Source organism: Pseudophryne corroboree, chromosome 6 (genome assembly GCF_028390025.1).
Source record: "Pseudophryne corroboree isolate aPseCor3 chromosome 6, aPseCor3.hap2, whole genome shotgun sequence".
In the NCBI taxonomy this organism is placed as follows: Eukaryota; Metazoa; Chordata; class Amphibia; order Anura; family Myobatrachidae; genus Pseudophryne; species Pseudophryne corroboree.
The window spans coordinates 62,245,991-62,272,483 of NC_086449.1; the positions used below are offsets into that span (position 1 = coordinate 62,245,991).

At 48.2% G+C, this 26,493-nt stretch overlaps 1 protein-coding gene across 1 annotated transcript in view; it reads left to right on the forward strand.

Moving 5' to 3' along the window:
* Positions 1–18,704: 18,704 nt before the first annotated feature.
* The window catches only part of MRI1 (methylthioribose-1-phosphate isomerase 1), a 32,934-nt gene continuing 25,145 nt past the window's right edge, over positions 18,705–26,493 (forward strand). Inside the window, exon 1 of the mRNA XM_063931056.1 lies at positions 18,705–18,903. Coding sequence (XP_063787126.1) covers positions 18,772–18,903 — 132 coding nt within the window. The 5' untranslated portion in view covers positions 18,705–18,771. The remainder of the gene's footprint in view (positions 18,904–26,493) is intronic.

Below are 26,493 nucleotides of genomic sequence, written 5' to 3' on the forward strand. Positions count from 1 at the left end.
CTCAAATATATTCCTATGAGTAGCAAAAAAGGGAATAAAAATCATAAACCGATGTGGCTTAACAAAAAGATTAAGGAACTTATGGGCAAGAAAAGGCGAGCATTTAAAAAATACAAATCTGACGGGGAAGCAGAGTCATTTCAGCACTATAAGGAATGTAACAAAAATTGCAAAAAGGAAATAAGAGCGGCTAAAGTAGAAACTGAAAAACTAGTAGCAAAGGAAAGCAAAGCGAATCCCAAAAAATTCTTTAAATACATTAATAGCAAGAGATTAAAAAAGGAGAGTATAGGCCCTTTGAAAGACAAGTTGGGAGTCTTAAGCAAAAATGATAATGACATAGCGGACACACTAAATGAGTTTTTTTCAACAGTATTCACTAGAGAGGACCCAATTCAGGGACTGACACATAATCTCAATAATGACAATATCACACTGATAGGTACTTATTTAAGCGAGGAAGTAGTCTATGACAGATTAAAACATTTAAAGATTAATAAATCACCAGGGCCCGATGGTATTCATCCAAGGGTTCTAATGGAGCTTCACTCTGAACTGGCAAAACCGCTATCTTTGATCTTTGAGGATTCAGTTATATCAGGTATGGTTCCCAAAGACTGGCGTATAGCGGAAGTAGTGCCTATATTCAAAAAGGGAAGTAAAGCTGAACCAGGTAATTATAGACCAGTTAGTCTTACATCTATAGTGGGGAAAGTATTGGAAGGTATTCTAAGAGATAGTATTCAGAAGTTCCGTGAAACCAATAAGGTCATTAAAAGGAATCAACATGGGTTTATGAAGGACAGATCCTGTCAAACCAACTTACTTGGCTTTTATGAAACAGTAAGCGCAAACCTAGATCAGGGTAAAGACGTGGATGTAATCTTTTTAGACTTTGCCAAAGCGTTCGATACTGTACCACACATGAGACTTATATACAAGCTAAAAGAATCAGGGCTAGGAAGCACAATATGCACTTGGGTCAAAAACTGGTTAGATAATAGGAAGCAGCGCGTTGTGGTTAATGGATCTTTTTCAACTTGGACTGAAGTGCTAAGTGGTGTGCCGCAAGGCTCAGTATTAGGACCGCTATTGTTCAATATTTTCATTAACGACCTAACAGAAGGTCTAGAGAGCATGGTGTCAATTTTTGCAGATGATACCAAATTGTGTAAGGCTATAAATACAGAGGAGGATGAAGAGTCTCTTCAGAACGACTTAGTTAAATTAGAAGCATGGGCAGCCAAATGGAGAATGCGCTTCAACACAGACAAGTGTAAGGTAATGCACTGTGGTAACAAGAACAAAAATTACACCTACATACTAAATGGGGTAAAATTAGGGGATTCTGTACTGGAAAAGGACTTAGGTGTCCTCATAGATAGCAAGCTAAGCAGTAGTACCCAAAGTAGGACTGCAGCAAAGAAGGCTAATAAGATATTAGCATGCATAAAACGGGGTATTGATGCTAGAGACGAGAGTATTATACTCCCGTTATATAAATCACTAGTGAGGCCACACCTTGAATACTGTGTACAGTTCTGGGCACCGTACTACAAAAAGGATATCCTGGAGCTTGAAAAGGTACAGAGGAGGGCGACCAAACTAATTAAGGGCATGGAGACGATGGAATACAAGGAAAGGCTTGAAAGACTAGGCATGTTTACAATGGAAAAGCGGAGACTAAGAGGGGATATGATCAACATCTACAAATATATAAGGGGACAATACACAGAGCTTGCGCGGGACCTGTTTTTGGTTAGATCAACACAGAGGACTCGTGGACACTCGCTCAGGTTAGAGGAGAGGAGATTCCGCACAATACGGCGTAAAGGCTTTTTCACGGTAAGGACAATACGTGTTTGGAATTCCCTGCCCAAGGGAGTTGTAATGGCGGAATCTGTCAACACCTTTAAGAATGGGTTAGATAAATTCCTATTGGATAAGGATATCCAGGGGTATGGTGCATAGTCATGCATTATAGTTACTATAAATAGGGATAAAATTCAATGGCTGACAGCAGTATCAGTCAGAAAGTTTAGTCAAATCATCATGCATAGGACACCACAAATAGGTTGAACTCAATGGACAATTGTCTTTTTTCAACCTCAGATACTATGTTACTATATTACTATGTAAGGCGCGCAGCGGTAAGCTGCGCGCCATTGCTCCCAGTCACACACACAGAGCAGCACTGAAGGGTGCACGGCGCAGGGGGGGGGGCGCCCTGGGCAGCAATAAACCTCACATTTTGGCACAAATACAGTTGGATTAGACTGCGGAGGCAGTAAATCTATGATTCCCCGCCATTTTATTGAAAAATCACTGGGACCGAAGCCCGCCGTCGGGTGGGCGGGGCTTGATCCTCAGCACTAACCAGCGCCATTTTCTCCACAGAAGCTGCATGAGGAAAACGCTGGCTCCCTGGTCTCTCCCCTGCTGAACTCACAGGCTGGAAAAAGGAGGAGGGGGGCACATTAGCGACGCAGTGAGTGGGAATTGGCCTAATATATATAAAAAAAGCGCTATCTGGAAATATTTTTTCCAGTGTTTTTAAGCGCTGGTGTGTGCTGGCATACTCTTTCTCTGTCTCTCCTTAGGACCTGGTTGGGGTTTTGTCCCCTTATAGGTTAATCCCTGTGTGTGTAGGGTGTCGGTACGTGTGTGTCGACATGTCTGAGGCGGAAGGCTTCTCCAAGGAGGAGGTGGAGCAAATGAGTGGTGTGTCCCCGTCGGTTGTGCCGACTCCAGATTGGATGGACATGTGGCATATGTTGAATGCAAGTGTGGCATCTTTACATAAAAGGCTTGATAAGGCTGATTTAGGGGGGACATCAGGGGGTCAATCCTCAGATTGGACCGACTCACAGGGCCCGTCGGGGTCTCAAAGCGTCCCTTTACACAAGACACTACTACCGACACGGATTCTGATTCCAGTGTCGACTATGACGAAGTAAAATTGCACCCTAGGGTGACTAAAACCATTCAGTGTATGATTGTGGCAATAAGGGATGTGTTGCATATTGTGGATGAACCCTTGGTCCCCGACACAAGGGTACACATGTTTAAGGAAAATAAACAGATTATTAACTTTCCCACATCTCATGAATTAAATGAATTCTTTGGAAAAGCTTGGGAGACTCCGGATAAGAGACCGCAGATCCCCAAAAGAATTTATATGGCATACCCATTCCCTAAGCAGGACAGGGAGATTTGGGAATCACCCCCCACTGTGGACAAGGCCCTGACGCGCTTGTCCAAGAAAGTGGCGCTACCGTCTCCTGACACAGCGGCCCTTAAGGACCCTGCAGATCGCAGACAAGAAACTGCCTTAAAGTGTATTTATTCTCATACGGGGGCTGTGCTAAGACCGACAATTGCATCGGCATGGGTGTGTAGCGCAATTGCAGCTTGGACAGATGAGCTGACAGATCAATTTGATAATATGGATAAGGATACTATATTCCTAACTCTAGCCCATATTAAAGACGCAGTCTTATTTATGAGGGATGCTCAGAGGGACATTTGATTGCTAGCTTCTAGGGCCAATGCCATGTCTGTCTCAGCGAGAAGATCCTTATGGACTCGCCAATGGATGGGTGATGCGGATTCCAAGAAACATATGGAAGTACTACCCTATAAGGGGGATGTATTGTTTGGGGATGGGCTGACGGACCTGGTTTCCACAGCTACAGCAGGTAAATCAAATTTTTTACCATATATTCCCCAACAGCAAAAGAAAGTAACACCGTATCAGATGCAGTCCTTTCGGTCGCACAAGTCCAAAAGAGGTCGGGGATCCTCTTTCCTCGCCAGAGGTAAGGGCAGAGGCAAGAGAGCACCTGCTGCGGCAGGTGCCCAGGAACAAAAGTCCTCCCCGGCTGCTCCAAAACCCACAGCATGACGCTGGGGCTCCCCTGAGGGAGTCCGCACCGGTGGGGGCACGTCTTCGACTTTTCAGTCAGGCCTGGGTTAGTTCGGACCTGAATCCCTGGGTGTTGGAAATAGTTTCCCAGGGTTACAAATTGGAATTCGAGGAGGTGCCCCCGCGCCGATTTTTCAAATCGGCCCTACCAGCTTCCACATCGGAAAGGGATGTAGTGTTAGCTGCAATTCAAACGCTGTGTATACAGCAAGTGATAATCAAGGTTCCCCTGCACCAGCAGGGAAGAGGTTACTACTCAACCCTATTTGTGGTCCCGAAACCGGACGGTTCGGTCAGACCTATTTTGAATCTGAAATCCCTAAACCTGTACATAAAAAGATTAAAATTCAAAATGGAATCTCTCAGAGCGATAATAGCCAACATGGAGGAGGGGGAGTTTATGGTGTCTCTGGACATAAAGGATGCATACCTTCATGTCCCCATATATGCCCCCCATCAGGAATACCTGAGATTCGCTGTACAGGATTGTCATTACCAATTTCAGACGTTGCCGTTTGGACTCTCCACGGCCCTGAGGATTTTCACCGAGACAATGGCGGAAATGATGGTGGTCCTGCGCAAGCATGGAGTCACAATTATCCCATACTTGGACGATCTCCTGATAAAAGCGAGATCAAGGGAGAAATTGCTGAGCAGTGTGGCGCTCTCTCTGAGAGTGCTCCAGCAACACGGTTGGATTCTAAATCTACCGAAGTCACAGTTGATTCCGACAACTCGACTGCCGTTCCTAGGTATGATACTGGATACGGAACAAATGAAGGTCTTCCTCCCAATAGAGAAAGCCCAAGACATCCAGAACATGGTCAGAGACCTGCTAAAACCGAAAAGGGTGTCAGTTCACCAAAGCACTCGAGTTCTGGGGAAAATGGTGGCGGCCTACGAGGCCATTCCCTTCGGAAGGTTCCATGCAAGGACTTTTCAATGGGACCTTCTGGACAAGTGGTCCGGGTCCCATCTGCACTTACATCGGAAAATAACTCTGTCCCCAGGGACCAGAGTGTCCCTCCTGTGGTGGTTGCAAAGTGCTCACCTCCTGGAGGGTCGCAGGTTCGGAATTCAGGATTGGATCCTGGTTACCACGGACGCGAGCCTCCGAGGACGGGGAGCAGTTACACAGGGAAAATTTTTTCAGGGTCTTTGGTCAGACCAGAAGTCCTGTCTACACATCAATGTGTTGGAACTCAGGGCCATTTACAACGGCCTTCGACAAGCGGAGAGTTTTCTTCGAAACCTACCGGTTCTGATTCAATCAGACAATGTCACAGCAGTGGCTCATGTGAACCGCCAATGCGGGACAAGAAGCAGAGTCGCGATGGCGGAAGCCACAAGAATCCTTCGCTGGGCGGAAAATCATGTAAGCGCTCTGTCGGCAGTCTTCATTCCGGGTGTGGACAACTGGGAAGCAGACTTCCTCAGCAGACACGATCTCTATCCAGGAGAGTGGGGACTTCATCAAGAGGTCTTTGCAGACGTAACACGTCTTTGGGGAACTCCTCAAATAGACAAGATGGCGTCACGCCTCAACAAAAAACTTCGGAGGTATTGCGCCGGGTCTCGGGACCCTCAGGCAGTAGCAGTAGACGCTCTGGTAACACCGTGGGTGTTCAAATCGGTCTACGTGTTTCCTCCTCTTCCTCTCATCACAAAAGTGTTGAGGATCATAGGACGAAGAAGAGTACAGACGATACTCGTTGTCCCAGACTGGCCTCGAAGGGCCTGGTACTCGGATCTACAAGAGATGCTCACAGGAGATCCCTGGCCTCTTCCTCTGAGGGAAGACCTGTTGCAGCAGGGACCCTGTGTATTTCAAGACTTACCGCGGTTACGTTTGACGGCATGGCGGTTGAACGCCGAATCCTAGCGATAAAGGGGATTCCGGAAGAGGTCATCCCTACTTTAATAAAAGCTAGGAAGGAGGTGACGGTAAAACATTATCACCGTATCTGGCGAAAGTATGTGTCTTGGTGTGAGACCAAGAATGCACCTACGGAAGATTTTCATCTGGGTCGTCCTCTCCACTTCTTACAGACAGGAGTGGATATGGGCCTGAAATTAGGCTCTGTTAAGGTACAGATTTCGGCCCTCTCGATTTTCTTTCAGAAGGAATTGGCTTCTCTTCCAGAAGTCCAGACGTTTGTAAAGGGAGTGCTGCACATCCAGCCCCCTTTTGTGCCTCCAGTGGCACCATGGGACCTGAACGTGGTGTTGCAGTTCCTAAAATCACACTGGTTTGAACCGCTTAACAAGGTTGAGTTGAAATTTCTTACCTGGAAGGTGGTCATGTTGTTGGCCTTAGCATCAGCAAGGCGAGTGTCAGAATTGGCAGCTTTGTCACACAAGAGCCCCTACTTGATTTTTCATGTGGATCGAGCTGAATTGAGGACACGTCCGCAATTTTTGCCTAAAGTGGTTTCTTCGTTCCATATGAATCAACCTATTGTGGTGCCTGTGGCTACAAGTGACCTGGAGGATTCCAGATCCCTGGACGTAGTCAGGGCCTTAAAAATTTATGTAGCCAGGATGGCTAGAATTAGGAAAACAGAGGCTCTGTTTGTCCTGTATGCGGCCAATAAGATTGGCGCTCCTGCTTCGAAGCAGACTATTGCTCGCTGGATCTGTAATACGATTCAGCAGGCTCACTCTACGGCTGGATTGCCGGTACCAAATTCGGTTAAGGCCCATTCCACTAGGAAGGTGGGCTCTTCTTGGGCGGCTGCCCGAGGCGTCTCAGCATTACAACTTTGCCGAGCGGCGACTTGGTCGGGGTCAAACACTTTTGCTAAATTCTACAAGTTTGATACCCTGGCTGATGAGGACCTAGCGTTTGCTCAGTCGGTGCTGCAGAGTCATACGCACTCTCCCGCCCGATTGGATGCTTTGGTATAAACCCCATGGTCCTTACGGAGTCCCCAGCATCCTCTAGGACGTAAGAGAAAATAAGATTTTAAACCTACCGGTAAATCTATTTCTCCTAGTCCGTAGAGGATGCTGGGCGCCCGTCCCAGTGCGGAAACTCTGCAAGACTTGTATATAGTTGTTGCTTACATTAGGGTTATGTTACAGTTGACATCGGTCTTGGACCGTTACTGTCGTTTGTTCATACTGTTAACTGGTTATGTATGTTCCAAGTTACATGGTATGATTGGTGTGGGCTGGTATGAATCTTGCCCTTAGATTGCTAAAGCCTGCCTTGTATTGTCCATCTCCTCTGGGCACAGTTCTCTAACTGAGGTCTGGAGGAGGGGCATAGAGGGAGGAGCCAGTGCACACCCATAGTCAAAGTTCTTTTTAGGTGCTCTATCTCCTGCGGAGCCCGTCTATACCCCCATGGTCCTTACGGAGTCCCCAGCATCCTCTACGGACTAGGAGAAATAGATTTACCGGTAGGTTTAAAATCTTATTTTTTCTTTATTTCTCTTACGTCCTAGAGGATGCTGGGGTCCACATTAGTACCATGGGGTATAGACGGTCCCTTGGGAGCCATGGGCACTTTAAGAATTTAATAGTGTGGGCTGGCTCCTCCCTCTATGCCCCTCCTACCAGACCCAGTTTAGAAAATGTGCCCGGTGGAGCTAGGGGAGCTCCTAGGAGTTTTTCTAGTTTCTTTATTTTTTTAAAGAGTTAGGTACAGGGAGGTTGCTGGCAACAACCTCCCTGCTTCGTGGGGCATAGGGGGGGGGGGGAGTAGGAACCAACCCTAGAGGTTAATGGTTCTCTATCTCCGCTGACAGGACACCATCCTGATGGTGATGATCGCAAGCCCCCAAGGCGACCGCTCACTCCCGCAGCACGGCCGCCACCCCCTAACAGAGCCAGAAGATGGAGTGGTGAGTATGATGCCGCAGCACGGCCGCCACCCCCTAACAGAGCCAGAAGATGGAGTGGTGAGTATGATGCCGGTGCGCGGATCTTCTGGAGTTATTGTTGGAAGATCCGAGGCCTCTTCCTCTTCGAGAGGACCACCTGCAACAGGGGCCGTTCGCTTATCAAGACTTACCATGGCTACGTTTGAGGTTGAACGCCAGATCTTAGCTCGGAAGGGCATTCCGAACAAGGTTATTCCTACCCTGATACAGGCTAGGAAAAGAGTAACGTCTAAACATTACCATCGGATTTGGAAAAAGTACGTGTCTTAGTGTGAATCCAAGAAGTTTCAACTAGGGCGGTTTCTCCTCTTTCTGCAAGGGCCTGAGGTTGGGCTCCATAAAAGTCCGGATTTCGGCCTTGTCCATTTTCTTTCAGAAACAATTGGCTGTCATCCCTGAGGTTCAGACTTTCTTGAAAGGGGTTCTGCACATCCAGCCTCCCTTTGTGCCTCCTATGGCACCTTGGGATCTTAATGTGGTGCTGCAGTTCCTGCAGTCGGATTGGTTCGAACCTTTACAGGAGGTTGATGTCAAGTTCCTTACTTGGAAGGCGGTCACACTATTGGCATTAGCATCTGCTAGATGTGTGTCAGAATTGGGGGCATTGGCCTGCATGAGCCCCTACTTTGATTTTCCATGAAGATAGAGCTGAGCTCAGGATGCGTCAGCAATTTCTTCCGAAGGTTGTGTCAGCTTTTCATATCAACCAACCTATTGTGGTGCCAGTGGACACTGACTCCTCAATTACTTCAAAATCCTTGGATGTTGTAAGGGTTTTGAAGATTTATGTGAAGAGAACTTCTCGTCACAGAAAGTCGGACGCTCTGTTTGTCCTTTATGATCCCACCAAGGTTGGGTGGCCTGCTTCTAAGCAGATGATTTCTCGCTGGATCAGGTGTACTCTCCAGCATGCTTATTCTACAGCAGGCCTGCTGTGTCCAAAATCTGTTAAGGCCCACTATACTCGTAAAGTGGGTTCTTCCTGGGCGGCTGCCCGGGGTGTCTTGGCTTTACAACCTTGCCTAGTGGCTACTTGGTCAGGATTGAACACGTTTGCTAAGTTCTACAAGTTCGATACTTTGGCCTCTGAGGACCTAAAGTTTGGTCAATCGGTTCTGCAGGAGCCTCCGCACTCTCCCTCCCGTACTGGGAGCTTTGGTACATCCCCATGGTACTAATGTGGACCCCAGCATCCTCTAGGATGTAATAGAAAATAGGATTTTAATTACCTACCGGTAAATCCTTTTCTTGTAGTCCGTAGAGGATTCGTTTTCCTGCATTTGTTACTTAGTTAAGTACTGCGTTGTTACCTGGTTAAGTACTGTTCAGCCGTTGCTGAATTGTTTCAAGCTGGTTAGCTTGGATTTCTGTTATGTGTGAACTAGTGTGAATCTCACCACTATCTGTGTATTTCCTTCTCTTGAAGTATGTCCGTCTCCTCGGGCACAGTTTCTAGACTGGGTCTGGTAGGAGGGGCATAGAGTGAGGAGCCAGCCCACACTATTAAACTCTTGGCTCTCAAGGGACCCGTCTATACCCCATGGTACTAATGTGGACCCCAGCATCCTCTACGGACTACGAGAAAAGGATTTACTGGTAGGTAATTAAGAAATTTAGAAAGTGCTGACATAGTATGCAGCACTGTACATATAGGTAATCTGTGAGAATGTGTTAGTCTGGGTCTTTCCAAACATCACTCCTTCTGCCACTAAACCGAGCTGTAATCTATTGAAGAACCCATTACAAAGTTTTATTAATAAATGGAATCGTTGTTCAATTGTATTTCTCTAGCATCCATAAGGGATATTGGGGAATCTAGTACAGACTTGCCTACTCTCCCGGAATGGCCGGGAGGCTCCCGAAAATCGGGTGACCCCCCCGGAAGAACAGGCAAGTCTCCCGAATTCAGGGGCTCCCCACTGCCCGGCCGTCCCACTTAGCGAGTAAAGTGGGCGGTCCGGGCAGGCGATGACGCGATTCTTGTTGAATCGCGTCATCATAGCCACGCCCCCTGCTGTATAATGCCGATAATAGCGGCATTACACAGCGGGGGCGTGGCTTACGTGATGAGATCCCGCAGCCACGCCTCCTTTCCGCCTTCATCCCACCCCCTTCTGCACGCCCCATCACTGCCCGCCCCCCTGCTGAGCCGACCTGGCTGCTCTCTCCCAGATAGGCCGGTCATTGCGGGTTGCTGGATGACCCATGCCATTCATTCATGGGCCACTCAAATTCAGGAGGGCCTCTCTGGGGCTATGCCCCTGGTCACTATGGTGACCCTCCAAAAGCACATTCAGGACACTACACGCGTCCTCTGTGATTCGCTCAAGGAGATGGAGAACATTAATGCTAGGACTTCTGCTATGGCAGTGTCGGCGTGCAGGGTCTTGTGGTTGCGTCAGTGGATAGTGGACGCCAAATCCAAACGCAGTGTGGAATCCCTCCCCTTTTCCGGGGAATGGCTCTTTGGGGTTGAATTGGATACATGGATTTCCGAAGTTACAGTTGGGAAATCCATGTTTCTCTCCTTTGGGGCCCCGCCGGCGAGATGCTCCTACCCGGGGGCCGTCTGTACAACCCTTTCGGTCTCACAGATTTCGATCATAGGCCAGAGGTGCCTCCAATGCGACTAGAGGCACCAGAGGTAAGTCAAGAAAACCTGCAAGCACCAGCTCTCAGGAACAGACCACCAGTTCTGCTTTCACTAAGGCCTCAGCATGACGGTGCCCACCCACCCCGAGGGGATCTCGAGGTGGGGGTCGACTGCGTCACTTCAGCCGCATCTGGGAGGCTTCCTGCCAGGATACCTGGGCCAGGAATCTCGTTTCTCAAGGCTACAAGCTGGAGTTCGACAGTGCTCCTCCCCAACGATTTTTCAAATCAAGCTTACCAGCTTTGGAGAATATACAGGTTATGTTGCAACAGGCCATCCTAAAGTTGGTCCAGTCCCACGTCATTGTTCCAGTACCAATACCACAACAAGGCAAGGGTTATTACTCCAACCTGTTTGTGGTTTCGAAACCGGACGGTTCGGTAAGGCCCATTTTGAATCTAAAGTCCTTAAATCCTTACCTGAAGGTGTTCAAGTTCAAAATGGAATACTTGCGAGCAGTGATTGCAGGACTGGAAGAACAGGAATTCATGGTTTCCTTGGATAGCAAGGACGCCTACCTCCATATTCCGATTTGGCCGCCTCATCATGCGTACCTGAGGTTTGCCCTGCTGGACAATCACTACCAATTCCAGGCACTGCCCTTTGGCCTGTCCACAGCTCCGAGGGTGTTCACAAAGGTGATGGCGGAGATGATGTTCCAGCTCCGTGTCCAAGGAGTCAATATTGTCCCTTACCTGGACAATCTTCTGATCAAAGCAAGATCCAGGGGGCTTTTGTTGCTCCATATCAACCACACTATCCAAATTCTGTCACACCATGGGTGGATCCTCAACTTACAGAAGTCCCACCTGGAGCCGACTCGGCGGCTCCTATTCCTGGGGATGTTGCTGGATACTGTGGCCCAGAAGGTGTTCCTTCAAGGCGAGAACACTTCAGGAGATGGTCTGCATGGTATTCTGGTGGTCATTCCGAGTTGTTCGCTCGTTGCCGATTTTCGCTATGCTGCGATTTGTTGCTAAATGCGCATGGTACACAGCGTGCATGCGCTTAGTTATTTAACGAAAAACTTCGCAGTTTTGCTGTTGTCTGTGCGGCGCTTTTAAGTCGCACTGCTGATCGGTGAGTGATTGACAGGAAAGGGGCGTTTCTGGGTGGTAACTGAGCGTTTTCCGGGAGTGTGCTAAAAAACGCAGGCGTGTCAGGGAAAAACGTGGGCGTGTCTGGAGAAACGGGGGAGTGGCTGGCCGAACGCAGGGCGTGTTTGTGACGTCAAACCAGGAACTAAACGGACCGAGCTGATCGCAATCTAGGAGTAGGTCTGGAGCTACTCAGAAACTCAAACAAAGGTATGATTCCGCACTAGTCCAAGATTCAGACAGCATTGGAAGTGAGCAAGCCCGCAGGACGGGTGACACGCGTTTTCCAGCGTGGACCAAGGACGCTAGGAGCATTTTCCAGATCCCATCAACCTCAGACTGACCCAGGGACCTGGGCAGGGACCGGTATTTCCCCATCGATTTATCTAATTTTTACACACCAATCACATTGGTATTGGTACATGTACTCTATTTTTCAATCTCTTAGCTCAAAGCAGTGCAAATCAAGGGACTAAGGGACAGATCTTGTCCCCAGGAGGTTGCCTATAAATAGATTTACACTGAAAGCAAATTGACTATATTTATACGGTGACCCAGGGATTTGGGCAACGGTTATTATTAGAGATGAGCGGATTCGGTTTTACTCGGTTTTCAAAACCGAATCTTATTGGCTATCCAAAACACGTGACATCCGTGAGCCAATTAGATGCCGTTTTGAGAACCGAGTAAAACCGAACCCGCTCATCTCTAGTTATTATCCCTCGTTTATTGGATACAGCATGCCGATATCGGTCAGCAGGAGGCAATGAGAACTGATTAACATCACGGGGCAGTATCAAAAAGGAATAACCATATTTGAAAATACCTAGGTACACCAATTTGCCCTGGACATACCTCCGTTGGGAGCTGGCCATTAGAACCTGGACAGCCCAGTAATAGGAATCAATTTAATGCCTACGTATACGTGAGTAGCTGGGACCATTCAATATATAAATGGGACTGTGTGCCAGTGTGTGGTTTGCTTATAATTGAGGGCAACGGCGAGTATATTTAATATTGCAAACTCTCTGATCTAGGTATTCAAGCTTTAATTTTGACCTAGTGCCGTTATATTTTCACAGGCCCACATTTGGCCTAGTCCCCTCTCACCTTTTTCTATCTCTCTATTTCCCACCTACTTACATCCGCGGACTCTCATCTATGATTCACAGGTTAATCCTGTGTCTAACGTAGACAGTAGATCCACAACTTTTCCTTTTCTCTTTGTAACCCTTCCTTAGGTGCACTCTCATTGGTAAGTCGACAACATTTGCGTCCAGTAATTACTACCATACCCCACCGATAGAGCCCGATCTCGTCCGATCTTGGAAGCAAAACGGTGGTGGGCTGGGTCAGTATCTGTGAGGGGGACCCCCAGAGAATACCCGGTGTTATAATTTATGACTCATCTCGACTTTATACCAACAGCAGGATCACCACATTTTTTCTTCTTCAATCATCCTTTTGTCTTTTCCCTGTTCCAAATTTATAAATTGTTTTCATGTATCACTCTTCCCAAATATTCTGGGATAAGCTGATAAATTCCATTATTGATATTTACAAGGTCCCACAGAGGTCAATTTCTTACTTATATATACTTGATTAGGATCTATACTCCTAATATCAGTCCGGTCCAACGACCCATTGAGGTCTCATTAAAACAAGCCTAGCTTGTGCTGGTTGGAGAGGATTTGGGTGTAGAGCCAGTGTCTACATCCCCCTACAAGTCTAATACTTTAGACTAACCAGAACATTTCCAATTTTTTCAACCAAATAATCAGTCGATTGGTTTACCCTATAATCTGCATAGATTTCATTATTCAGATTTATGCAGTCACACCTTTGGCGATATCTTATTTTTAAGAGATATAGATGAGTTGACATGTATGTTTGTACACAGATACCATTTTATCCTTACTGGACAACGGTGGTGGAATATGATAGTGTGGATTTTTTCTTAATATAATTAGTTATTAAAAGTTATGTTTTAATAGTTTCATATAAACACATTTACATAAGAGTGCACCCACACAAGAGTCTTCTGCAAGCCAATTTGCTACTCAGAAACTGCAAGAAAATATTTAGTAGCAATTCTACTACTCTTTCGTTCGCTATTCTGCTAAGCTAAGATCCTCTCCCAGAGGGCGGCGGCCTATCGTGTGCAATGCTGCTAAAAGCAGCTAGCGAGCGATCAACTCGGAATGAGGGCCTCTGACCTACTCGAGTGTCCATCCATCTTTGCATAAGATTGTTGGGAAACATGGTCGCCTCATACGAGGCGATCCAATATGGAACTTTTCAGAACTTTTCAGTTGGATCTCCTGAACAAATGGTTCGGATCACATCTTCAGATGCACCGTATGATACGGCTGTCCAATATGGAACTTTTCAGTTGGATCTCCTGAACAAATGGTTTGGATCACATCTTCAAATGCACCTATGATACGGCTGTCGCCTCAGGCCAGGATTTCCCTCCTGTGGTGGCTGCAGTCCTCCAATTTACTGGACCCTCCTCATGACGGATGCAAGTCTAAGAGTATGGGGAGCTGTTACCCAAGGAGCACAGTTCCAGGGCAGGTGGTCAATCCACGAAAGCCTCCTTCCCATCATCATTCTGGAACTTTGGGCGATCTACAATGCTCTGCTTCAGGCCTCTCCTCTGCTCAAGGATCGTGCGATCCAAGTACAGTCGGACAACGCCACAGCAGTGGCATACATCAAACGGCAAGGAGGGACAAAAAGCAGAGTCTGCATGCGAGCGGTGTCCAGGATACTCCTCTGGGCAGAAAGAAATACAAGAGCAATGTCTGCAATATTCATTCCAGGAGTAGACAACTGGGAAGCAGACTTCCTGAGTCGTCACGATTTCCACCCGGGGGAGTGGGGTCTCCACCAGCAGGTGTTCCAGCAGATCATCCACCGGTGGGGCTGTCTGCAGATAGACATGATGGCTTCTCGTCTCAACAAGAAGCTTCACTGGTATTGCTTTCGAACCAGGGACCCTCAGGCAAGGGCAGTAGATGTACTGACGTCGCCTTGGCCTTACCTGCTGGTCTACCTGTTTCCTTTGATTCCGTTGCTCCCAAGGGTGCTCAAGCGCATCACAAATCAGGGAGTCCAGGCAATTCTGATTGCCCCGGATTGGCCTCGAAAGGTATGGTACGTGGATCTTCTGGACATGTCCGTTGAAGACCCTTGGCCTCTACCTATAAGAAGAGATCTTCAACAAGGACCGTTTGTCTACCCGGACTTACGGCGACTTCGTTTGACGACATGAAGGTTGAGCGGAACATCCTAGCTCACAAGGGCCTTTCCAAAAAGGTTATTGCTACCATGGTTCAGGTCAGGAAACCTGTGACGTCAAAACAATATCATCATATCTGGAGGAGATATGTCTCTTGGTGTGAGGAACGCACGTATCCACCTGCGGAGTTCCACTTGGGACGTTTCTTCCATTTCCTGCAGGCTGGTGTGGATAAGGGCTTACGTCTGGGTTCCATTAAGGTCCAGATTTCAGCTCTCCATTTTCTTTCAGAAGAAATTGGCAGTGTTGCCAGAAGTTCAGACCTTCTTGCAAGGGGTACTCCACATACCACCTCCTTTTGTGCCGCCTACGGCACCCTGGGATTTGAATGTAGTGTTGGAATTTCTACAGTCCTCCTGGTTTGAACCTCTGATGACGGTAGAAGACAAGTACCTACCGTGGAAGATGATGTTGCTGGCCCTGGCTTCTGCTCGACGTGTCTCAGAATTGGGGGCCTTATCGTGTAAAAGTCAGTACTTGGTCTTTTACGAGGACAGAGCGAAGCTCCTGATTAGACAGCAGTTCCTGCCGGAGGTTGTCTCTGCGTTTCACCTGAATCAACCTATTGTCTTACCGTCGAGTTCTGGTTCTTCTGCTCCTCCGGAGGCATTGGATGCTGTGCGAGCTTTGAAGATGTATATCAAGCGGATGACTCGGATCAGAAAGACAGATTCCTTGTTCGTGCTCTATGATGCTCAGAAAAAGGGTTGTCCTGCTTCAAAGCAGTCCATTGCTCGTTGGCTTAGGTTACTATCCAACATGCCTATGTGTCGGCAGCCTTAGTCTCTAAAGGCTCATTCTACAAGATCGGTGGGCTCTTCCTGGGCGGCTGCCCGTGGAGTCTCGGCCTTGCAACTATGCCAAACGGCTACCTGGTCGGGGAAGAACACTTTTGTTAAGTTCTACAAGTTTGATACCCTGGCCAAAGAGGCTACCCAGTTTGGGCAGGCAGTGCTGCAGCAGTCTCTGCAAGTTCCCGCCCATTCTGGAAGCTTTGGGATGTCCCCATCGTACTAGATTCCCCAATATCCCTTATGGATGCTAGAGAAAATAGGATTATAATTACCGGTAAATCCTTTTCTCATAGTCCATAAGGGATACTGGGCGCCCGCCTCAGTGCGTTGACTTTTCTGCAGGTTCTCATTTATGTGGTTACCTGTTCCGCTGTTGTTACCAGCCGTTGCTGGTTGTTATATGTTAGTGGTGTGCTGGTGTGTAAATCTCACCACTCTTTGTTATCATGTTGCCTTCTCTCATATATGTCCTTTCTCCTTCGGGCACTATTTTACCTATAACTGCCTGTGGGAGGGGGCATAGAGGGGAGGAGCCAGCACACCCAGTTAAGAAATGTAAAGTGCACCGGCTCCTTTGGTCCCCATCTATAACCCATCGTACTAGATTCCCTAATATCCCTTATGTACTACGAGAAAAGGATTTACCGGTAGGTAATTAAAATCATATTTTCTTATTTAAAGACTTATAGAGGGGTTTATTATTGAATGGAGTTCTGTAATAGGTGACTAATACTCATCTAACAAGACTGTCTTTAATGATGAGTGGCTCACTATTAAATGGGCAAATACAGCAATAATGCGGTTTATTAAAAGATGCGTAAACACCTAGAAATCCACCTATTGAGCTTGTCACACTAAAATCCGGGCAGTTGGGACATGTATAAGAAAAGTTTAGGTAATTAGTATAATGGCACAATGAAACATGGACTTTGTCCAAATGCCAGGTTGGCACAGAAGCTCTCTGGGATGCCCCACTCACACGCTGCCCACCTCCTTCGTGGTGTTAATAAGTCAGCTGCTGGGATGCGGGCTTACGGGATATTCATCTATCAGCACCAGCTCTCTGCGCGCACTCTAGAAGATCTAATCCAAGCTTTTTGGGAAGTCAGTGTAGTCTGATTTTCGAGTGACATCCATATAAATCACAAGTACGAGGCTTAATTAGGTAAGAGTTCGGTAATAGGGGTTTAATGAGCGGAAACATGTAATACAGATGGAATAATCAGAGGGGGATCCTTTCCTGGAGAGGGGTTAATGAAATAGGAGGAACTGTAATGGAAATGGATTTATTTGAGAGGTGGTGCACTGGAGGGGGGTTTATCATACCCCGTTCACACTGCACAAAAAACCCAGTATTTTTCCAGGTCAACACGGGTCGCTGTTGAATTCTTGGGTCGCCTGACATGGTAATTCAAGCCAGGAATAAAGTAGGGTTATTCCCGGGTCAGGTGCAGTGTGAATGGGTTACCAGGGTTGATTCGACCCAGGACCCGTTCACAGTATAGGCGGAGGTGGCGCTGGAGACGATCCTATCTTCAGCGCTGCTTCCACCCCAGGTGCCGCCTCTGTCCCCGCCGCCGGATGGGAACCCGACCCGGCGTATTGCCATGTCGGGAAGCCACCCTGTTCACACTGAGCGCGTCCAATGCCGGATGGCACCCGGGAATGACCCGTTTCCAATTCCCGGCTGTGACCCGACAATTGCAGTGCGAACAAGGTATTAGTGGTGGGTGGTATCATATATGGGCAGGAAAGCGGTATCCATGATGAGGAGGGCTAGCGGTCATGAGGGGTGGGGTATATCAGTGATGGAGAGAATTTGGGGCATCAATGAGGAAGAGATCTAATGAGAGGAGGGATTTCAATTATGGAGAGACGCGTATTAGTAATGGGGGTCTTTTACTGCTGAGGAGAAAGGGTATGAAGAGGTGGGCTCAGTGATGAGGAGGGGGGCCAGTAATGGGGAAAGCAGTAGTGATGTGAGAGGGAGTATCAATGAGGATGATGGCGGTATCAGTGATGAGGAGGAGGGGGTTATCAGTGATGAGCAGGATAGCGGTGTCAGTGATGAGGATGGCGGTGTCAGTGATGAGGATGGCGGTATCAGTGATGAGGATGGCGGTATCAGTGATGAGGATGGCGGTATCAGTGATGAGCAGGATGGCGGTATAAGTGATGAGGAGGAGGGGTATCAGTGATGAGGAGGATGGCGGTATCAGTGATGAGGAGGATGGCGGTATCAGTGATGATGAGGAGGGGAGGTATCAGTGATGAGGAGGGGGGTATCAGTGATGAGGAGGAGGGGTATCAGTGATGAGGATGGTGGTATCAGTGATGAGGATGGCGGTATCAGTGATGAGCAGGATGGCGGTATCAGTGATGAGCAGGATGGGGGTATCAGTGATGAGGAGGAGGGGTATCAGTGATGAGGAGGATGGCGGTATCAGTGATGATGAGGAGGGGAGGTATCAGTGATGATGAGGGGAGGTATCAGTGATGAGGAGGGGGGTATCAGTGATGAGGAGGAGGGGTATCAGTGATGAGGAGGAGTATCAGTGATGATGAGGAGGAGGGGTGGTATCAGTGATGAGGAGGAGGGGGGTATCAGTGATGAGGAGGAGGGAGGTATCAGTGATGAGGAGGAGGGGGGTATCAGTGATGAGGAGGAGGGGGGTATCAGTGATGAGGAGGAGGGGGTATCAGTGATGAGGAGGAGGGGTATCAGTGATGAGGAGTATCAGTGATGATGAGGAGGAGGGGTGGTATCAGTGATGAGGAGGAGGGGGGTATCAGTGATGATGATGAGATGGGGGGTATCTGTGATGAGGAGGATGGCGTTATCAGTGATGAGTAGGAGGAAGGGTATCTGATGGTGAAGAGGTCTAACAGTGACCAGTAGGTGGCGCTAGTGATATGGGGGAGGGCAGATAGAGCTGCTGCTGTCACCGCAGCCGGTAATAACACGAGATAATTGCTATAACACCATGACACTGCAGCTGCTGCAGTACTGTCTCAGTGCACACACTATATATGACGCTGCCACCTGATTCCGCCCAGCGCTGGCACACACGTGGCTATAACCCCGCCCCCGGAAGTACAGCCGTCGCCGCCATGTCGCTGGAGTCCGTGCGGTACAGCCGCGGCTCTCTGCAGGTTCTGAACCAGCTGCTGCTGCCGCAGGAGAGCCGGTATGATCCGGTGACCGGGGTGCGGGAGGGGGCCGAGGCCATCCGGACCATGAAGGTGAGAGACGCGGACTCAGCACTGACACACGGGGACACACGTGTTGTGGGCGGGGGGACTAACCGGCCAACCAGTGAGCGCTCTTGCAGTTATCACGTGATAGCGTTCCTGCTGCTGAATTGCAGAGCACATAAAGGAAGGGGGCGGGGCTGGGGAGATGTATCCCATAGCAACCAGCCTGCTTCTAGCTAGCATGTATCGTGCACGTCCTCTAAAATGTTAGGTAGGCGCTGATTGGTTGCTATAGGCAACTACCACACTTCTCAGAAACTTTGCCACATCTGCTCCCCTTTATTAGTAGTAGCTGGTCAATGATAATGGGCACCTGGCATTGCCTCTGTGCTGGGTTCAGCCATCAAGTGCTTCCTCCTGCACATCAGTGTCTGCGGCATACTTGCCTACCTGACCCTCTCCATGAGGGAGAAAATGCTCTGTTCCTGGACTTTCCTGGTAATGTATGATTGCCATCACCTGTGGTGAGCTAGTTAATTGGTAAGAAAGGTGTTTAACCACAGGTGATGGCAATCATACATTACCAGGAAAGTCCAGGAACAGAGCATTTTCTCCCTCATGGAGAAGGTCAGGTAGGCAAGTATGGTCTGCGGGCTGCCAGGCTGGAACCCTAAATGGGCAGAGGAGCAAATCCCTTTCCTGGGTGGCAGCTCTGCCATTTACAGAGTTCTGCCAACCTTATACACTGCAATCATTCCTAATATACCCAGATCAGTGCTTGTGGAGGTGTACCTATGCTTGCCAACATTCTGGCTGCTTCTTCTCCCCACCCGGCGCTGCTGACACTAACAGTGGGGATATCCTGTCCGCCTCGCTCTCACCACGGTGTCGGGCAGATCTCAGCGAAGCGGCTGCTGCTGCACAGGATGTATCACAGATGGCAGGGGCGAAGGAACCCGGTTGGCGTGAGGTATATGTTAGCGCTTATTTAAGAATGTCTTTTTCTCTATCGTCCTAGTGGATGCTGGGGTTCCTGAAAGGACCATGGGGAATAGCGGCTCCGCAGGAGACAGGGCACAAAAAGTAAAGCTTTAGGATCAGGTGGTGTGCACTGGCTCCTCCCCCTATGACCCTCCTCCAAGCCTCAGTTAGATTTTTGTGCCCGGCCGAGAAGGGTGCAATCTAGGTGGCTCTCCTAAAGAGCTGCTTAGAAAAGTTTAGCTTAGGTTTTTTATTTTACAGTGAGTCCTGCTGGCAACAGGATCACTGCAACGAGGGACTTAGGGGAGAAGAAGTGAACTCACCTGCGTGCAGGATGGATTGGCTTCTTTGGCTACTGGACATTAGCTCCAGAGGGACGATCACAGGTACAGCCTGGATGGTCACCGGAGCCTCGCCGCCGGCCCCCTTGCAGATGCTGAAACAAGAAGAAGGTCCAGAATCGGCGGCATGAAGACTCCTCAGTCTTCTTAAGGTAGCGCACAGCACTGCAGCTGTGCGCCATTTCCTCTCAGCACACTTCACACGGCAGTCACTGAGGGTGCAGGGCGCTGGGAGGGGGGCGCCCTGGGAGGCAATGAAAACCTATTTTTGGCTAAAAATACCTCACATATAGCCTCCGGGGGCTATATGGAGATATTTAACCCCTGCCAGAATCCGTTAAGAGCGGGAGACGAGGCCGCCGAAAAAGGGGCGGGGCCTATCTCCTCAGCACACAGCGCCATTTTCCCTCGCAGAAAGGCTGGAGGGAAGGCTCCCAGGCTCTCCCCTGCACTGCACTACAGAAACAGGGTTAAAACAGAGAGGGGGGGCACTAATTTGGCGTTAAAAATATATAAAAAAGATGCTATAAGGGAAAACACTTATATAAGGTTGTCCCTATATAATTATAGCGTTTTTGGTGTGTGCTGGCAAACTCTCCCTCTGTCTCTCCAAAGGGCTAGTAGGTCCTGTCCTCTATCAGAGCATTCCCTGTGTGTGTGCTGTGTGTCGGTACGTGTGTGTCGACATGTATGAGGACGATGTTGGTGAGGAGGCGGAGCAATTGCCTGTAATGGTGATGTCACTCTCTAGGGAGTCGACACCGGAATGGATGGCTTATTTAGGGAATTACGTGATAATGTCAACACGCGGCAAGGTCGGTTGACGACATGAGACGGCCGACAAACAATTAGTACCGGTCCAGACGTCTCAAAAACACCGTCAGGGGTTTTAAAACGCCCGTTTACTTTAGTCGGTCGACACAGACACAGACAGGGACACTGAATCCAGTGTCGACGGTGAATAAACAAACGTATTCCTTATTAGGGCCACACGTTAAGGGCAATGAAGGAGGTGTTACATATTTCTGATACTACAAGTACCACAAAAGAGGGTATTATGTGGGATGTGAAAAAACTACCGTAGTTTTTCCTGAATCAGATAAATTAAATGAAGTGTGTGATGATGCGTGGGTTCCCCCCGATAGAAAATATGGGCGGTATACCCTTTCCCGCCAGAAGTTAGGGCGCGTTGGGAAACACCCCTTAGGGTGGATAAGGCGCTCACACGCTTATCAGAACAAGTGGCGGTACCGTCTATAGATAGGGCCGTCCTCAAGGAGCCAGCTGACAGGAGGCTGGAAAATATCATAAAAAGTATATACACACATACTGGTGTTATACTGCGACCAGCGATCGCCTCAGCCTGGATGTGCAGAGCTGGGGTGGCTTGGTCGGATTCCCTGACTAAAAATATTGATACCCTTGACAGGGACAGTATTTTATTGACTATAGAGCATTTAAAGGATGCATTTCTATATATGCGAGATGCACAGAGGGATATTTGCACTCTGGCATCAAGAGTAAGTGCGATGTCCATATCTGCCAGAAGATGTTTATGGACACGACAGTGGTCAGGTGATGCAGATTCCAAACGGCACAAAGGTGTATTGCCGTATAAAGGAAGAGGAGTTATTTGGGGTCGGTCCATCGGACCTGGTGGCCACGGCAACTGCTGGAAAATCCACCGTTTTTACCCTAAGTCACATCTCTGCAGAAAAAGACAGTCTTTTCAGCTTCAGTCCTTTCGTCCCTATAAGAGTCATATCTGCCCAGGGATAGAGGAAAGGGAAGAAGACTGCAGCAGGCAGCCCATTCCCAGGAACAGAAGCGTTCCACCGCTTCTGACAAGCTCTCAGCATGACGCTGAGACCGTACAGGACCCCTGGATCCTACAAGTAGTATCCCAGGGGTACAGATTGGAATGTCGAGACGTTTCCCCTGCGCAGGCTCCTGAAGTCTGCTTTACCAAGGTCTCCCTCCGACAAGGAGGCAGTATGGGAAACAATTCACGAGCTGTATTCCCAGCAGGTGATAATTAAATTACCCCTCCTACAACAAGAAAAGGGGTATTATTCCACACTATATTGTGGTACTGAAGCCAGAAGGCTAGGTGAGACCTATTCTAAATCTAAAAAAATTTGAACACTTACAAAGGTTCAAATCAAGATGGAGTCACTCAGAGCAGTGATAACGAACCGGGAAGAAAGGGACTATATGGTGTCCCGAGACATCAGGGATGCTTACCTCCATGTCCCAAATTTGCCCTTATCACTAAGGGTACCTCAGGTTCGTGGTACAGAACTGTCACTATCAGTTTCAGACGCTGCCGTTTGGATTGTCCACGGCACCCCGGGTCTTTACCAAGGTAATAGCCGAAATGATGGTTCTTCTTCGAAGAAAAGGCGTCTTAATTATCCCTTACTTGGACGATCTCCTGATAAGGGCAAAGTCCAGGGAACAGTTGGAGGTCGGAGTAGCACTATCTCGGATACTGTTACAACAGCAGGGGTGGATTCTAAATATTCCAAAATCGCAGCTGATCCCGACAACAAGTCTCCTGTGCTTAGGGATGATTCTGGACACAGTCCAGAAAAAGGTGTTTCTCCCGGAAGAGAAAGCCAGGGAGTTATCCGAGCTAGTCAGGAACCTCCTAAAATCAGTGCATCATTGCACAAGGGCCATGGTAAAAAAAATGGTGACTTCCTTCGAAGCAATTCCAGTCGGCAGATTTCATGCAAGAACTTTTCAGTGGGATCTGCTGGCCAAATGGTCCGGATCGCATCTTCAGATGCATCAGCGGATAACCCTATATCCAAGGACAAGGGTGTCTCTCCTGTGGTGGTTACAGAGTGCTCATCTTCTAGAGGGCCGCAGATTCGGCATTCAGTTTTGGATGTTGGTGACCACGGAGGCCAGCCCGAGAGGCTGGGGAGCAGTCACACAAGGAAAAAATTTCCAGGGAGTGTGATCAAGTCTGGAGACTTTTCTCCACATAAATATAGCTAAGGGTAAATTTATAATGCTCTAAGCTTAGCAAGACCTCTGCTTCAAGGTCAGCCGGTATTGATCCAGTGGGATAAAACATCACGGCAGTCGCCCACGTAAATAGACAGGGCGGCAGGAGGGCAGTGGCAAAAACTGCAAGGACTTTTCGCTGGGCGGAAAATCATGTGATAGCACTGTCAGCAGTGTTTCATTCCGGGAATGGAAACTGGGAAGCAGACTTCCTCAGTAGGCACGACCTCCACCCGGCAGAGTGGGAACTTCATGGGGAAGTTTTCCACATGATTGTAAACCGTTGGGAATTACCAAAGGTGGACATGATGGCGTCCCGTCTGAACAAAAAACGGGACAGGTATTGCGCCAGGTTAAGAGACCCTCAGGCAATAGCTGTGGACGTTCTGGTAACACCGTGGGTGTACCAGTCGGTGTATGTGTTCCATCCTCTGCTTTTCATACCTAAGGTACTGAGAATTATAAGACGTAGAGGAGTAAGAACTATACTCATGGCTCCGGATTGGCCAAGAAGGACTTGGTACCCGGAACTTCAAGAGATGCTCACAGAGGACTTATGGCCTCTGCCGCTAAGAAGGGACTTGTTTCAGCAAGTACCATGTCTGTTCCAAGACTTACCGCAGCTGCGTTTGACGGCATGGCGGTGGAACGCCGGATCCTAAGGGAAAAGGCATTCAGGAAGAGGTCATTCCTACCCTGGTCAAAGCCAGAAAGGAGGTGACCGCACAACATTATCACCACATGTGGCGAAAATATGTTGCGTGGTGTGAGGCCAGGAAGGCCCCACGAAGAAATTTCAACTCGGTCGATTCCTGCATTTCCTGCAAACAGGAGTGTCTATGGGCCTCAAATTGGGGTCCATTAAGGTTCAAATTTCAGCCCTGTCGATTTTTCTTCCAGAAAGAATTGGCTTCAGTTCCTGAAGTCCAGAAGTTTGTCAAGGGAGTATTGCATATACAACCCCCTTTTGTGCCTCCAGTGGCACTGTGGGATCTCAACGTAGTTCTGGGATTCCTCAAAACACATTGGTTTAAAACCAGTCAAATCTGTGGATTTGAAGCATCTCACATGAAAAGTGAACATGCTCTTGGACCTGGCCTGGACCAGGCGAGTGTCAAATTGGTGGTTTTTTTCTCAAAAAAGCCCATATCTGTTTGTCCATTCGGACAGGGCAGAGCTGCGGACTCGTCCCCAGTTCTCTCCCTAAGGTGGTGTCAGTGTTTCACCTGAACCAGCTTATTGTGGTGTCTTGCGCCTACTAGGGACTTGGAGGACTCCAAGTTGCTAGATGTGGTCAGGGCCCTGAAAATATAGGTTCCAGGACGGCTGGAGTCAGGAAAACTGACTTGCTGTTATCCTGTATGCACCCAACAAACTGGGTGCTCTTGCTTCTAAGCAGACTTTTGCTAGTTGGATGTGTAATACAATTCAGCTTGCACATTCTGTGGCAGGCCTGCCACAGCCAAAATATGTAAATGCCCATTCCACAAGGAAGGTGGGCTCATCTTGGGCGGCTGCCCGAGGGGTCTCGGCTTTACAACTTTGCCGAGCGGCTATTTAGTCAGGGGCAAACACGTTTGTAAAATCCTACAAATTTGATAACCTGGCTAAGGAGGACCTGGAGTTCTCTCATTCGGTGCTGCAGAGTCATCCGCACTCTCCCGCCCGTTTGGGAGCTTTGGTATAATCCCCATGGTCCTTTCAGGAACCCCAGCATCCACTAGGACGATAGAGAAAATAAGAATTTACTTACCGATAATTCTATTTCTCGGAGTCCGTAGTGGATGCTGGGCGCCCATCCCAGGTGCGGATTATCTGCAATACTTGTACATAGTTACAAAAATCGGGTTATTATTGTTGTGAGCCATCTTTCAGAGGCTCCGCTGTTATCATACTGTTAACTGGGTTCAGATCACAGGTTGTACAGTGTGATTGGTGTGGCTGGTATGAGTCTTACCCGGGATTCATAAATCCTTCCTTATTGTGTACGCTCGTCCGGGCACAGTGTCCTAACTGAGGCTTGGAGGAGGGTCATAGGGGGAGGAGCCAGTGCACACCACCTGATCCTAAAGCTTTACTTTTTGTGCCCTGTCTCCTGCGGAGCCGCTATTCCCCATGGTCCTTTCAGGAACCCCAGCATCCACTACGGACTCCGAGAAATAGAATTATCGGTAAGTAAATTCTTATTTTTCTAAAATCAATAACAGCCCTGACGCACAGCAGCTGCACGGACGCCGGGCCAAATCCGACAGGATTGACGTTGTCTGAAATGGGGCTAAAATCTGCCGATCCACGTGCTTTCCGACAAGTCTGATTTCCCAACTTGTCGGGAAAAAATGAGGCTGGATTGAATAGGTCGGAACCCATTCCGACCTATTCTAATCGGAAAATGCTGTCTTTCCGACAAGACGGAAGTTTCCGACTCTAATTGAATATACCCCACAGTGTATATAGTGGGTTAGTGTGTAATTAGATGATGTCACAGTGAAAACAGGTTAGTCACACATTGTATATGGCAGGCTGGGGTGTAATTAGATGATGATGTCACAGAGCAAGGACAGGGCAGTTGCTAGTGTGTAATTTGATGATGAGGTCCCAGAGCATGGACAGTGCAGGCACTTGTCACTGTTTGGCGAAGCGCGTGCGGATTGTGGTGCATACATATGCGCAGTCAATCGATAATTTCCTGCTGTGCAAAAACGCACAGCAGCGATCGGATCTGAATCTGGCCCTTAGTGTGTAATTAGACTGTCACACAGTGTATATAGCATGATAGTGTGTAATTAGCTGATGTCACAGTGAGGACAGGGTAGTCAAACAGTATATATAGCCGGTTAGTGTGTGATTAGATGATGTCATACATTATATATAGCAGTTTAGTATGTAATTCGATTATGATGTCACAGAGCGAGGACAGTGTAGTCACACAGTGTATGTAGCAGGAAGCAGGATAGTGTATAATTAGGTGATGTCACAGCGAGGACACTGCAGTCACACAGTGTATGTACCATTATAATGTGTAATTAGATGATGTCACAGTAAAAACTAGTCACACATTGTATATAGCAGGTTAGGGTGTAATTAGATGATGTCGCAGTGAAAACAGGGCAGTCACATATTGTATATAGCAGGTTAGTGTGTGATTAGATTATGTCACAGCGAGGACAGGGCAGACACACAGTGAATGTACAGTAGCAGGTTAGTGTGGGATTAAATTATGTCACAGTGAGAACAGGTTAGTCACACAATGTATATAGCAGGTTAGGGCATACTTGCCTACCCTCCCGGAATGGCCGGGAGG